Source organism: Neovison vison, chromosome 11, assembly GCF_020171115.1.
Source record: "Neovison vison isolate M4711 chromosome 11, ASM_NN_V1, whole genome shotgun sequence".
Taxonomy (NCBI): domain Eukaryota; kingdom Metazoa; phylum Chordata; class Mammalia; order Carnivora; family Mustelidae; genus Neogale; species Neogale vison.
In genome coordinates this window covers 71,647,733-71,660,928 of record NC_058101.1, presented here as the reverse complement: position 1 = coordinate 71,660,928, position 13,196 = coordinate 71,647,733, and the positions used below count along the sequence as shown (strand labels likewise).

Genomic DNA, 13,196 nt, shown 5'->3' with positions numbered 1-13,196 from the left:
AGTTTTTCAGATTACATAAAATATTTGACTATGGTTTGGGGCATGTAATCAAAACTATGGTTTGATTACATGTAATGTAATCAAATACATTAACATTTTTGTAACAAATATGTGAATTTAATACTAAGTATGATAAAGTCCTGTCGGGGAGGTCAGGTTTGGCTGCCAAATTTATGTGTCAAACATGAAAGCACTTTAGCTTTTCACAGATTTTTTTTTTTTTTTGCAGCAAAAAGTTTTGCAGAAAAGTTACCAAAATCATCTAAGCATGGAACCGCCACCAGTTTATAAGGTCACATTTCTAAACCTGTCCAATACTCTTCCTCTTTGAGTGTGTCCTTCTTCCAAAAGAAAAATGGGAGGTAAATTACAGAATCCAAAATTACTTTGTGGTCCAAAGCAAAGCAAAACTATCTTAAGAAGTTTCTGAAGAAAGTAAAATCTTTTGTCACTTTCCCCAGTTTTTCCCTCTGGAGTAAACACCCTCTAGTGGTTGTCCGCAGGTATTTCTTCAGCGCTGAAACAAAATTACCAGTGAAGACCAAGAGATTACTTTAGTTAAGACCACTAGCAAATCATGAAAGAGCAGAAAATGTGATTACATTCAAATTTGTTTTGAGAATTGGCAGAGAGAATGACTAAACAGTCATCTACTCTAGCTGAAAAACAAAACTGCAGTTTCTTTCTCTTAAATCATAGAGACTTCATGCCATTTAAACACAAAGTTACCATAACAAGAACTTTAGGTTGGCCTTAGGATTCAATTTGCCTTATTATTATGGAGGTAGATGGGGAGGAGGGATGACAGAAGCCAAAGTCTTATGTTATAATCACTTGTATAATGTATTTACCGTGTTTTAGATTTTATATATTATTTATAGATGGCTTACCAAGTGTTGAAGTTTTTAAAAATTTGAGAGTATTCCCAAGTTTTCCAAAGAACATAAAAGTGTACTTGTGGAGGCCAAGAAAAACAAAGCTGTACCCACCTCGAGTCTAGCCCTGACATAAGTACAGCCATCTTGACAAAGCAAAAGCTGGCACCTTGCACCCCCTCTCCACCCGCTCCTCTCTCCTCGGGAGTATGTGTGAACAAATAGTTAACTTGCAGAAATCACAGTCCTGTAAGACAGGAGTCTCCCTCGGTTTACAAATGTCCCAGTGCTAAAGCTCACTAACAAGGACGCTTGATAGGAGGAATGTGACATTCCACCAGGAAACTCCCATCTGTCTTCATGTTAGTGGCTCATTTGAGGGAAAAACGGCCTTGGCTTGATAATAACCAGGCCTCCAATATCCTGATAGTCTTCTTTACCCTGATAGCCCTTCTGAACACCTCTTTTGTCCTCACCCACCGCTGAGTCCACCCCTACTCTGCCTTTAAAAACTCTGACTGTAATATGGTTCGGGGTCCAAGTCCCTACTCCGCCGCATCGGGTACACTTGGACCCGAGCTTAAGCTTGTCAAATAAACCCTCGTGTGATTACATCAGTGTCAGCTCCTTGGTGGTCTCTCAGACGCGAAAACTCAGGCACAACAGTACTCACTGAACAAACGCCAACTATGTGGGAAGATACTATGCTGGGAGTTAAAAGATCCAATCATCCTACTGCCTACCTTCCCTAACACTCCCATTGCTCCTCCCATGCATTTCCAGAGACAAACTCCGAATGCATTCTCAAACACAATTTCTCTCTCATCAGCCTTTGTCATCTAACAGGCTAGATTAAGGATTTTCTTTCCAAAACTCCTCACAGCTGGCATACTATGGGAATGCGTGGGTGCTAAAATTTGGGATGAGATTATTAACACTTATGTAGGAATGCTATTATTCATTTACATGAGACTGAAATAGTTATCTGAAATGAGCCATGTGATAGTTCATCCCCAAGTCCTGCTGAAGTCCAAACACAGTCACAATGCTATACAAAACCATTTCTGGATTACTGTTCTAAATTTCTAACGTACAATAAGTTTACCGCTAGTGGTTAATTGTAACACATAAGCAGTTCCATCCTGTCTCTCTTGCAAATGTGGCCTGACCCTTCAAAAAGACTACTAACCCTAATATGTGTCTTCCTAGAGAAACAGTGAAGAGAAGTGAGGCTATCTTAAAAAGATACTGAAGAAAAAAGAAGCTACATTAGCCTGGCCAAGTTGAAAAGCCTCTAAAAAGGCCAACTAAAATAAAGAAAAGCAAAATACACTTATTTTTCTCCTTTATTAGAGAAAAAACTAAAATATAAGTCATTTTAAACAAAGAAAAGGGTGGTAAAAGGAAGACTCTAGGCTTTATGGCCTGCATGGATCTAGCACACAGACTTCTACAAAAGTTTCAGTTTTGGTTAAACCTATCAGCCATGATACATCCACAGCGGCTACCCCACAGGAAGGAGCAGTGAGCTGGTCAAACAGGTTGCTTAGATTCTACCACTGCAAGCTCATTGAGTTTAACCAAACCCTCGATTTTAAATGAATCTGCAACCAAGAAAGTAAAAAAAGCTTTTATAAATCTTTAGGGAAAAATGTTCCCATACAAGACACTTGTCAGGCAAGAAGGTTTCCATAAAATCAAGGATTTCTCTCCTTAAGTAGCTTGCTTTCAGAAACATTTTCCTCTAGAATCACTCAGTATGTCTAGTTCATTGGGATGTCCCAATTATAAAGCAAGAAAGGGAGTCCTTGCAAGATGTGTCAAGTTCAGTTAGTATTAAATAAACACAAAATATGGTTAACGATTAAGATTTTCTTCCACCACCAGTTTATGAAAGTCAGTACACAGCAATGAGAATAAAGCACTTATTTTCAATTCATTCTCTGAGATAAGGAGCGAATAGTATTACTGGCTGTTTGGCTTAACTTTAGTAAAAAGAGAAGCGAAAGTCTCTTCCCATACGTGTGCTCTAACGGTACCACTGGGGAGTGGGCCATGGGAGAACTGAGTCGGACGGAGTTTGCTCGGGTTGGGGTGTATATGTACATGAAGAAATCCAAAAATATTACCCAACTAGTACAAATTTCCCTCGATAGTATTAATGTCGTTCCGTGGCCTCAAAGATTTGGATCCCCTTCCAAAGGGCCTAACCTGTTACCCAAACATGAAAAGTTCTTAAAATATTTTAAAAGGAATGATACAGCTCCGCTCTAATGTCGTTCTGTGATTTCTGGTCACTATTATAAAAAAAGAAGCAGTATCTACTTTCTACCTTAGAGGCAGCTTTAAAACTAGAGACTTAACATGAGTTTGAATTTGACAGTAAAAAAAGCAAGATAAAAATACAAAGCATGATGACTGATACCTACTTGCGATTAGAATCTCTTAATGACCAGAAAAAAGAAAATAAATTAAAGCTCCTCCCTCAATAATTTACCTATTAAAGAGGGTCTAACTTAAAGGAAAAAAATGTTTAAATTTTATTTCCAAGAGCAATGTATGCATAAGCAATCTCCTCAGTTGGGTAAGCCATTCTAGCATAAAACAATTATAAAGGCTTAGAAAGCATCTGTGACCATTATATTTTGATGAACCTATTATCTTTGTATTCAAATGTAAAATATGCTGCACTATTGGCCATATGTCTTAAGTGAATGACACTTAAGACATCTCTGTTTTGTTGACTTGTCAACAAAGCACCTCTTTAAAGGAATCTATAATTTAAGTGAGCAACAGACCCTGACTCTAATTTGACACAACTAGGCAAATGGGGGCCGCATACAACACTTTCAGTTGTGGATAGAATCAAACAACCATACAGAAACTTTATTGTGTTTAGCTCTGTACAACAGAACACAGACTCATTCTTATTAGAGAACTACCTGTTATATCGTCCTATAGCTGTTTAAGAGGAAATTCCAGTAACTGATTTTCCAATTTTGCTCTGTACAAACCAAAACTTTCTCCAACTTTTAAAACTCGGTAACTTCTAATGATATTAATCTCTTAAATCCGATAAGTAACGTGCCACTCTTTTTTATTCTAAATTCAAAGACCAGGTAACTTCAAAGTTTTGTGGTTTTTTTCCCTGAAAAGAAAGACTAAAATAAATGTCCGGAAGAATAACATTGCTAGATATTAGAAACACGGACAGAATGACTCAAGTTCGGCTCTGGCACACTGATGTTAGAATGCCAAATATCTCGCTCAGGAATTAAAAATACTTGGATATAGTTTATTCCTTTCGTACTCTTCTCTTGCGTACTGACTTCACTGGCCCGTCTCCAGATCCCGTGCTCTCATCCGCTTCTTTCATCTAGAAGAAAGAATGATGCAAATGCTTATTTTCACACAATGGGTAAATAGTGAATAACATATTTCTTAGTCTCTAAAATACATGTTCTAAAAAGTGCTACCTTATATGTGTTCATTAATTCATGAAGCTGGTCAAAAATGTATACATAAGTTAATGTGTTTTAATTTGCTCACCCTTTGTTATGATTACATTTTTAGAATAACTCAACTGATTCAGACACACCTCTGACAAGGAATACTGCTAACAGCTCAATTATTTTATCATTTGGAATTTAATCTCAATGCCATAGCTAATTAGAGGCTATAGGATCTTTTCATTGTGGGATATTATGCACTAACTTCATCACAGTAGTTTTACAAGTAATGAATTGCTGAGCTAGATTTACAGAGACATTTCCAGAACTTCTGACACAGTAGTTTAAGAAAATTAGGAGAAAGGGAAGGGAAACATCAAATTTATAGTCTGTTTTTTTTTTCTTTCCTTATCCAATAAGCACTCATATGTAAATTAAACTTGTGTCACAAAATAAAGTAATGAAGGTATTATATGGTATTATACAAAATAGTTATAATTATTTTCAAGGTCACACTATACACAAGTTGGCTTATTTTAGCCCCCTGATATATAAGAAGACTAAAAGACAAAAAATTAAAATATTTTGGGGCACCTGGGTGGCTCAGTGGGTTGAGCCTCTGCTTTTGGCTCAGGTCATGATCCCAGGGTTCTGGGATCGAGCCCCGCATCGGGCTCTCTGCTCAGGAGGGAGCCTGCTTCCCCCCCCTTCTCTGCCTGCCTCTCTGCCTACTTGTGCCCTCTGTCTGTCAAATAAATAAAATGTTTAAAAAAAAATAAAAATAAATAAAAATATTTTTAAAGGTACACAAAATGTTTTATGTAGCGAAATATAACCAGACATGAATCTGACTGTTATTAAGAAAGTGACAGGTGAAACGATGACTGTCCTGGAAGAAATGATCTTTACCCGGCTTCCTCTAATATGTATATTCATACTAATGTGCCCCCAAAACCCCTTTAAGAACTCACAGGCAATTAAGACCAGTAACTAAGTATATGTATTGAAAAGGCTTTAGAAAACAAACAATAACAATAAAACACATGTATGTGAGAGATTTCTTCAAAGAGACAAAACAGCAAGTTTACATCATCATATGCAGAGGCCAGGCAAAACAGTGATATTCCCCAGCCCAGCACTGAGTACTGAGGGCGCTAAGGATGGGGACTGCCGTGAGGTCATGCAGTTCCTAAGGGCCAGCAGGTAGAGAAACAGGCCTTTGGTACATGTTGGGTAAAAAGAAAAAGCTCTGGTTCGGAATCATATCCTGGATGGTTTCTGATTCCAGAATAACTGACTAAAAAGAGGCACTGTAGAAACTTCTGTTATGTATCAGGATGCCGAAAGGGGTAGACATATCAAGTTAATGGGAAAACCAGTTTATTAAAGATTTGAGAAAAAACACCCTATCAGGCAGATACTACTCAACTACCCAATGAATGAAATATTACGAAATGTGACAATAAATTATTCAGACCATGATAATGTTTTTATAATGGGTCTAAAGAAAATTGTCTTGTAATAAAGAGAATTACCTTTTAAATATTCAAATGGTCTGTTTATTATGATTTTCAACAGACTAACGATAAAGACAAAATTTTTTACAGATGCAGCTCTATTTTGTAAACCCCAGGCTTACTATATACCTTTTCTCATCAGGAAGTAAGAGGATATCAATTATAGCATTTTCGTACCTTCTTTATGAATACATTTAAAAAACAATATGGAGGCTCTTATGAAAGTTTAGAGAAATATGGCCAAATTTTGTATAGTAGAACCCTGAAAAGACTCTCTGTAAACCAGACAGTTTTGTTTAAGATAATTTTTATGGATAACAATCGTACATAAAATCTAGTTTATTTTCTGTTAAAGACTTGTTTACCTCATCCTCTGATCCAGACTTGTTTGATTTATTACCCTCTTCTTGTCCTTCTATGATTTCAATTTCTTCTTCACTCTTTTCCCCAGGTTCACCTTCCTCTTCTAGAATACAGATTTTTATTATAGGCAAAGACTTGAATTAGAATTTTGTTACTAAAAGTATTAAATACAAGGGGATTTATTTAAATTCGGATATTTAAAGGCAATTTCTATCATGAGAAAATTCTAAAAAATTAATTGCAAATATTATTTTACAACATTTTATAAATAAATCATATTTGAGGGAAGAGACAGGTTTAAGAAGTTCTTAAGCACTCAGTTTACATGTAATATGAAAAGCACATATATATAAGTATACATATGTAAATATATGTGTGTATTATTTAGAGAATATAATTTTTAAGTAAACTGTTTCATCAGCTATTAAGTTAAAAACAGTGCTCAAGACATAAATTGTAAGGGGCTTGTTCTGGAGCCTGTCTTGAGACACCTGGCAAATATCGACAGTTTTATTGCTACCTAGAGGAGTGTAAGCAGATCTCAATGGAGACCTACCAAAAAGTCTTAGTTCTTCAGTTTGAGCATGTTTAGGAGTTTAGTATAGGGTGCAAAGGGGACATATGATTCAGCCGTCCTTTTGGGCCATTACATTATTCATTCGACATGTTAAACTAAACAGCTACTAAAAGACTTGGTGTTAATTTTGTGGCCGCCATTACCTGCCTTAAACCCATTTCTCTCCTACAGACGTTGTTCTCTCTGTGCCTCCCATCTCAGCTACATTCTTGGAGGCAAGAAAAACCCCTTCAAACAGCTACAACACGTGGGATGCATACTTGATCTTAAATCTCTCTCTTCATAGAAAACAAGAACTGTAAGCAGGACTGCTGCTCAGGGTACAGCAGCCAGGCAGGGGCCATTACTCCTCTCTGCCACAGTTGCAGGCTCACAGGGATTCAGATGGTAGATGTTTGACAATAAGTGTAATAGCTAGTGTTTACCAGATAATCTTCCCTTTTTACGAATTTGGCTCAGGGTCCCCATTGTAACTCACTATCACTATCCTACCTTTGGCTACCTACCTACCTACCTACCTATCATAATCCTACCTTTCTCAGGAGTTTCAAGAGTTTCACCATCACTTTGCTTTTTTTCTTCTTCCAAGTCTACCGGTTTCTCCAAGGCAGCTTTCTTTTCCTTCACTTCTTGCTCTAGTGCTCCCTTTGTTTGTGGTTTACATATGTCAGTTTTTTTATACTCTGAATCTTCATATTTTTTCTGTAGTAGTTTAACAAAAGCTATTTTTAGTAAAAACAAAGTTCTATTTTTTAAAAAAGATTTTTTTGGCAATAACATATCAAACACATTGAAACAGCAGTAAGAACTCATAGGAAATTTAGCTTATCACTTTAAGAATCACTCACTCAGACCTGTCCATAGAGACCTGGCAGGCCAGAAAAGACTGACATGATATATTCAGGGTGCTAAATGAGAAAAATATGTAGCTAAGAATACGTTATCCAGCTAGGATGTCTTTCAAAATAGAAGAAGAGATAAAAAGCTTCCAGGACAAACATAAAGTAAAAGAATTTGTGATCACCAAACCAGCCCTAAGAAATATTTAAAGGGACCTTTTGAGTGGAGAGCGAGCCCAAAAGTAACATAAACCAGAAAGAAACAGAGACAATATACAGAAACAGTGACTTCACAGGTAATGCAATGGCACTAAATTCATATCTTTCAATAGTTATTCTGAATGTAAATGGGCTCAATGCCCCCATCAAAAGACAGAGGGTATCAGGTTGGATTAAAAAAGCAAGATCCATCCATATGCTATCTGCAAGAGATTATTTTAGACTCAGAGACCCCTCCAGATTGAAAGTGAGGGGGTGGAAAACCAATTTTCATGCCAATGGACATCAAAAGAAGCTGGGGTCGCAATCCTTATAACAGACAAATTAGATTTTATTTTTTTAAAAGATTTTATTTATTTTTTTTTTGATAGAGAGAGAAAGCCCAAGCAGGAGAAGCAGCAGAGGGAGAGGGAGCAGCAGCCTCCCCACTAAGCAGGGAGCCCACTGTGGGGCTCCTTCCCAGGACCCTGAGATCATGACCTAAGCAGAAGGCAAACACTTAACCAACTGAGCCACCCAGGCACCCTGATAAATTAGATTTTGAACTGAAGACTGTAATAAGAGATAAAGGACACTATATCATAATTAAAGGGTATAGCCAACAAGAAGATCTAACAATTGTATATATTTATGCACCTAACATGGGAGTAGCCAATTATATAAGCCAATTAATAACAAAATCAAAGAAACACATCAGTAATAATACAATAATAGTAGTGGAATTTAACATCCCCCCTCACTGCAGTGGACAGATCATCTAAGCAGAAAATCAACAAGGAAACAAGGACTTTGAATTACACACTGTACCAGATGGACTTCACAGATATATTCAGAGCATTCCATCCTAAAGCAATACACATTCTTCTTGACAGCACATGGAATATTCTCCAGACTAGATCACATACTGGGTCACAAATCAGGTCAACCAGTACCAAAAGACTGAGATTACTCCCTGCATATTATCAGACCACAATGCTTTGAGAACTCAATCACAAGAGAAAATTTGGAAATAACTCAAATACATGGAGGCTAAAGAGCATCCTACTAAAGAATAAATTGGCCAACCAGGAAATTAAAAAAGGGTTTTAAAAAATTCATGGAAACAAATGAAAATGAAAACACAAATGTTCAAAACCTTTGGGATGCAGCAAAGGTGGCCGTAAGAGGGAAGTATAAAGCACTACAAGCCTTTCTCAAAAAACAAGGACGATCTCAAATACACAACCTTACCTTACACCTAAAGGAGCTGGAGGAAGAACAGCAAATAAAGCCAAAACCCAGAAAAGAAGAAAATTAATAAAGATCAGAGAAGAAATCAATGGAATAGAAACCAAAAGAACTATAGAAAGGATCAATGAAACTAGGAGCTGGTTCTTTGAAAGAATTAGTAAGATTGGGAGACCTGGGTGGTTCAGTCTATTAAGCATCTGCCTTCAACTCTTGTCATGATCCCAGGGTCATGAGATTGAGCCTCAGGTTGGGCTCCCTGCTCAGCAGGAAGTCTGCTTCTCCCTCTGTCCCTCCACCCCACTCATGCTCTCTCTCTCACTCATTCTCTCTGTCTCAAATAAATTAAAGAAATAAATAAGATTTCTAAAATTAAACAAAAGATTGATAAACCCCTGGCCAGACTTACCAAAACAAGAAAGGCCCCCCAATAAATAAAATTACTAATGAAAGAGGAGAGATCACAAACAACACCAAAGAAATACAATTTTAAGAACATATTATAAGCAATTTTATGCCAAAAAATAAGCAATCTGGAAGAAACTGATACATTCCTAGAGATGTATAAAGTACCAAAAAGGAAACAGGAAGAAACAGAAAACTTGAACAGAACAATAACCAGCAAGAAATTAAAGCAGTAATCAAAAATCTCCCACCAAACAAGAGCTCAGAGCCAGATGGCTTTCATGGGGAATTCTACCAAACATTTAAGGAATTAATACCTATTCCTTTGAAGCCATTTCAAAAAATAAAAATGGAAGGAAAACTTCCAGACTCATTTTCTAAGGCCAGCATTACCTTGATCCCCAAAACAGACAAAGACCCCACCAAAAAGAAGAGCTACAGACAAATATCCCTGATGAACATGGATGCAAAATTTCTCACCAAAATACTAACCAATAGGATCCAACAGTACATTAAAAGGATTATTCACCACGACCACGTGGGATTTATTCATGGGCTGCCAAGGGTGGTTCAACATCCACAAATCAATAAATGTGATACATTGCATTAGTGGAAGAAAGGAAAAAGAACGATATGAACCTCTCAACAGATGCATAAAAAGCATTTGACAAAGTACAGCATCCTTTCTTAATTAAAACTCTTTACAGTGTAGCGATAGAGGGAACACACCTCAATATCATAAAAGCCATATATGAAAAGCCCACAATGAATATCATTCAGTGGGGGAAAAACTGAGAGCTTTTCCCCTAAGGTCAGAACATGGAAGGGATGTCCACTATCACCACTTCTATTCAACACAGTACTAGAAGTCCTAGCCTCCAGCAGCCAAACAACAAAAAGAAATAAAAGTCATATGAATCAACAAAGAACTCAAACTCTCACCCTTCACAGATGACGTGATACTCTATGTGGAAAATCCGAAAGACTCTACCCTCAAATCACTAGAACTCATATAGGAATTCAGCAAAGTGGCAGGATATAAAATCAATGCATAGAAATCAGTTGCATTTCTACACACTAACAATGAGACAGAAGAAAGAGAAATTAAGGAGTAGATTCCATTTACAACTGTACCCAAAACTACAAGATACCTAGGAATAAACCTAACCAAAGATACAACAGATCTGTACTCAGAAAACTATAGAATACTCATGAAAGAAACTGAGGAATACACAAAGATATGAAAAAATGTTCCATGCTCATGGATTGGAAGAACACACATTGTGAAAATGTCTATGCTATCTAGAGCAATCTATACATTCAGTGCAATTCCTGTCAAAATACCATCAATTTTTTCACAGAGCTGGGACAAAGAATCCTAAAATTTGTATGGAACCACAGAACACCCAGAATAGCCAAGGGAATGTTTAAAAAGAAAACCAAAGTTGGTGGCATCACAATTCCAGACTTCAAGCTTTATTACAAAGCTGTAATCAAGATAGTATGGTACTGGCACAAAAACAGACACACAGATCAATAGAATGGAATAGAAAACCCAGAAATGGACCCTCAACTCTACAGTCAATGAATATTGGACAAAACAAGAAAGAATATCCAATGTTGAAGACAGTCTCTTCAACAAATGGTGTTGGGAAACTTGGACAGCCACATGCAGAAGAATGAAATTGGACCATTTCCTTACACCACACATGAAAATAGACTCAAAATGGATGAGACCTAAATGTGAGACAGGAATCCATTAAACTCCTAGAGGATAACACAAGTTCTGTGACCTCAGCCACAGCAACTTCTTGCTAGACACGTCTCCAAAGGCAAGGGAAACAAAGGCAAAAATGAACTATTGGGGGACTTCATCAAGATAAAATCTTTGGCACAGCAAAGGAAACAGTCGACAAAACCAAAAGACAACTGACAGAATGGGAGGAGATATTTCCAAATGACATATCACATAAAGGGCTAGTATCCAAAATCTATAAAGAATTTGTCAAATTCAACACCTAAAGAATAAATCATCCAATCAAGAAATGGGCAGAAGACATGAATAGACATTTCACCCAAGAAGACATCCAAATGACCAACACACAAGGAAAAAACGCCCCACATCACTCTGCATCAGGGAAATACAAATCCAAACCACAATGAGGCACCACCTCACACCAGTCAGAATAGCTAAAATTAACAAGCCAGGAAGTGACAGATGTTGGTGAGGATGGGGAGAAAGGGGAGCCTTTTACACTGTTGGTGGGAATGCAAGCTGATGCAGCCACTTTGGAAAACAGCAAGGAGGTTCCTCAAAAAGTTGAAAATAGAGCTACCCTGTGAGCCAGCAATTGCACTACTGGGTATTTACCCTATAGATACAAATATAGTGATCTGAAGGGGCATCTGCACCCCATCGTTTATAGCCTCAATGTCCAAAACAGCCAAACTATGGAAAGAGCCCAAATATCCATCAACAGGTAAATGGATAAAGAAGATGTGGTATATATATATATACACACACACATACATGCTTACATACATACACATATATACACACATATACATACATACATACATACACACATACATATATACATACATATATATACATATATACACACACAAAATGGAATACTATTTGGACATTGAAAAAAATGAAATCTTGCCATTTTTCAGTGAAATGGATGAAACTAGAGGGTATTATGCTAAGCAAAATAAGTCAATCAGAGAAAGGCAGTTATCATATGTAGAATTAAAAAAACAAGGCAGAGGGTCATAGGGAAGAGAGGAAAAAAATGAAACAAGACAAAACCAGAGACGGGGACAAACTGTAAGAGATCTTATTTATCAGAAACAAACTGAGGGTTCCTGGAGGGGTGGGAGGCGGAGGGATGGGGTAACTGCTGATGGACATGAAGAAGGGCACACGATGTAAAGGGCACTGGGTGTTCTATAAGACTGAGGAGTCACTGACCTCTACCTCGGAAACTAATAATACATTATATGTTCATTAACTGATTTTAAATTTTAAAAAAGGGGCGTTAGAGAGGAGTAGGGAATTTGGGTAAATTGGAAGGGGAGGTGAACCATGAGAGACTATGGACTCTGAAAAACAGTCTGAGGGGTTTGAAGTGGCGGGGGGGTGGCAGGTTGGGGTACCAGGTGGTGGGTATTATAGAGGGCACGGCTTGCATGGAGCACTGGGTGTGGTGAAAAAATAATGAATACTGTTTTTCTGAAAATAAATAAATTGGAAAAAAAAAAAAGAAATACAAATAAATGAAAAAAAAAAAAAAAAGAATCATTGCTCAATAGAACACCTAAACACTGAGAGATTTATTTTAAGTTGAAGGAAATTAAATTTCTTTACCTTGACTTTTCTTGGCCAACAAAATGAAGCAATTAATGCTATTGGAAGCCCTACTGTCACAAAATAAACGAACCAAAGCCATGGGCGCTCTTCAGCAGCTGCTATTAACTGTTTAAATATACCAGGCTATAGAGGAAATAAGCATGAAAATGAAATTCAGATTTTATAAACATTAATTAGGAAATACCCCCTACAAATCACCAACTTACTTTACATAGGTGTTGTATATTAAGGAGTGATGAACTTGTAGGCTAAAATATTCTATTTTCTCATCTTATACACTGCAGTTTAAACTCTACTGGCATGTATCAAGTAGTAATAGAAAATATATCTACCAGCAAGAATTATGAAA

At 37.0% G+C, this 13,196-nt stretch overlaps 1 protein-coding gene across 1 annotated transcript in view; it reads right to left on the bottom strand.

Moving 5' to 3' along the window:
* Nucleotides 1–3,955: 3,955 nt before the first annotated feature.
* CLGN (calmegin) overlaps nt 3,956–13,196 on the bottom strand; it is a 59,048-nt gene continuing 49,807 nt past the window's right edge. Inside the window, exons 12-15 of the mRNA XM_044225769.1 lie at nt 12,845–12,970; nt 7,315–7,483; nt 6,207–6,307; nt 3,956–4,251 (exon numbers count right to left, since the gene is read on the bottom strand). Coding sequence (XP_044081704.1) covers nt 4,171–4,251; nt 6,207–6,307; nt 7,315–7,483; nt 12,845–12,970 — 477 coding nt within the window. The 3' untranslated portion in view covers nt 3,956–4,170. The remainder of the gene's footprint in view (nt 4,252–6,206; nt 6,308–7,314; nt 7,484–12,844; nt 12,971–13,196) is intronic.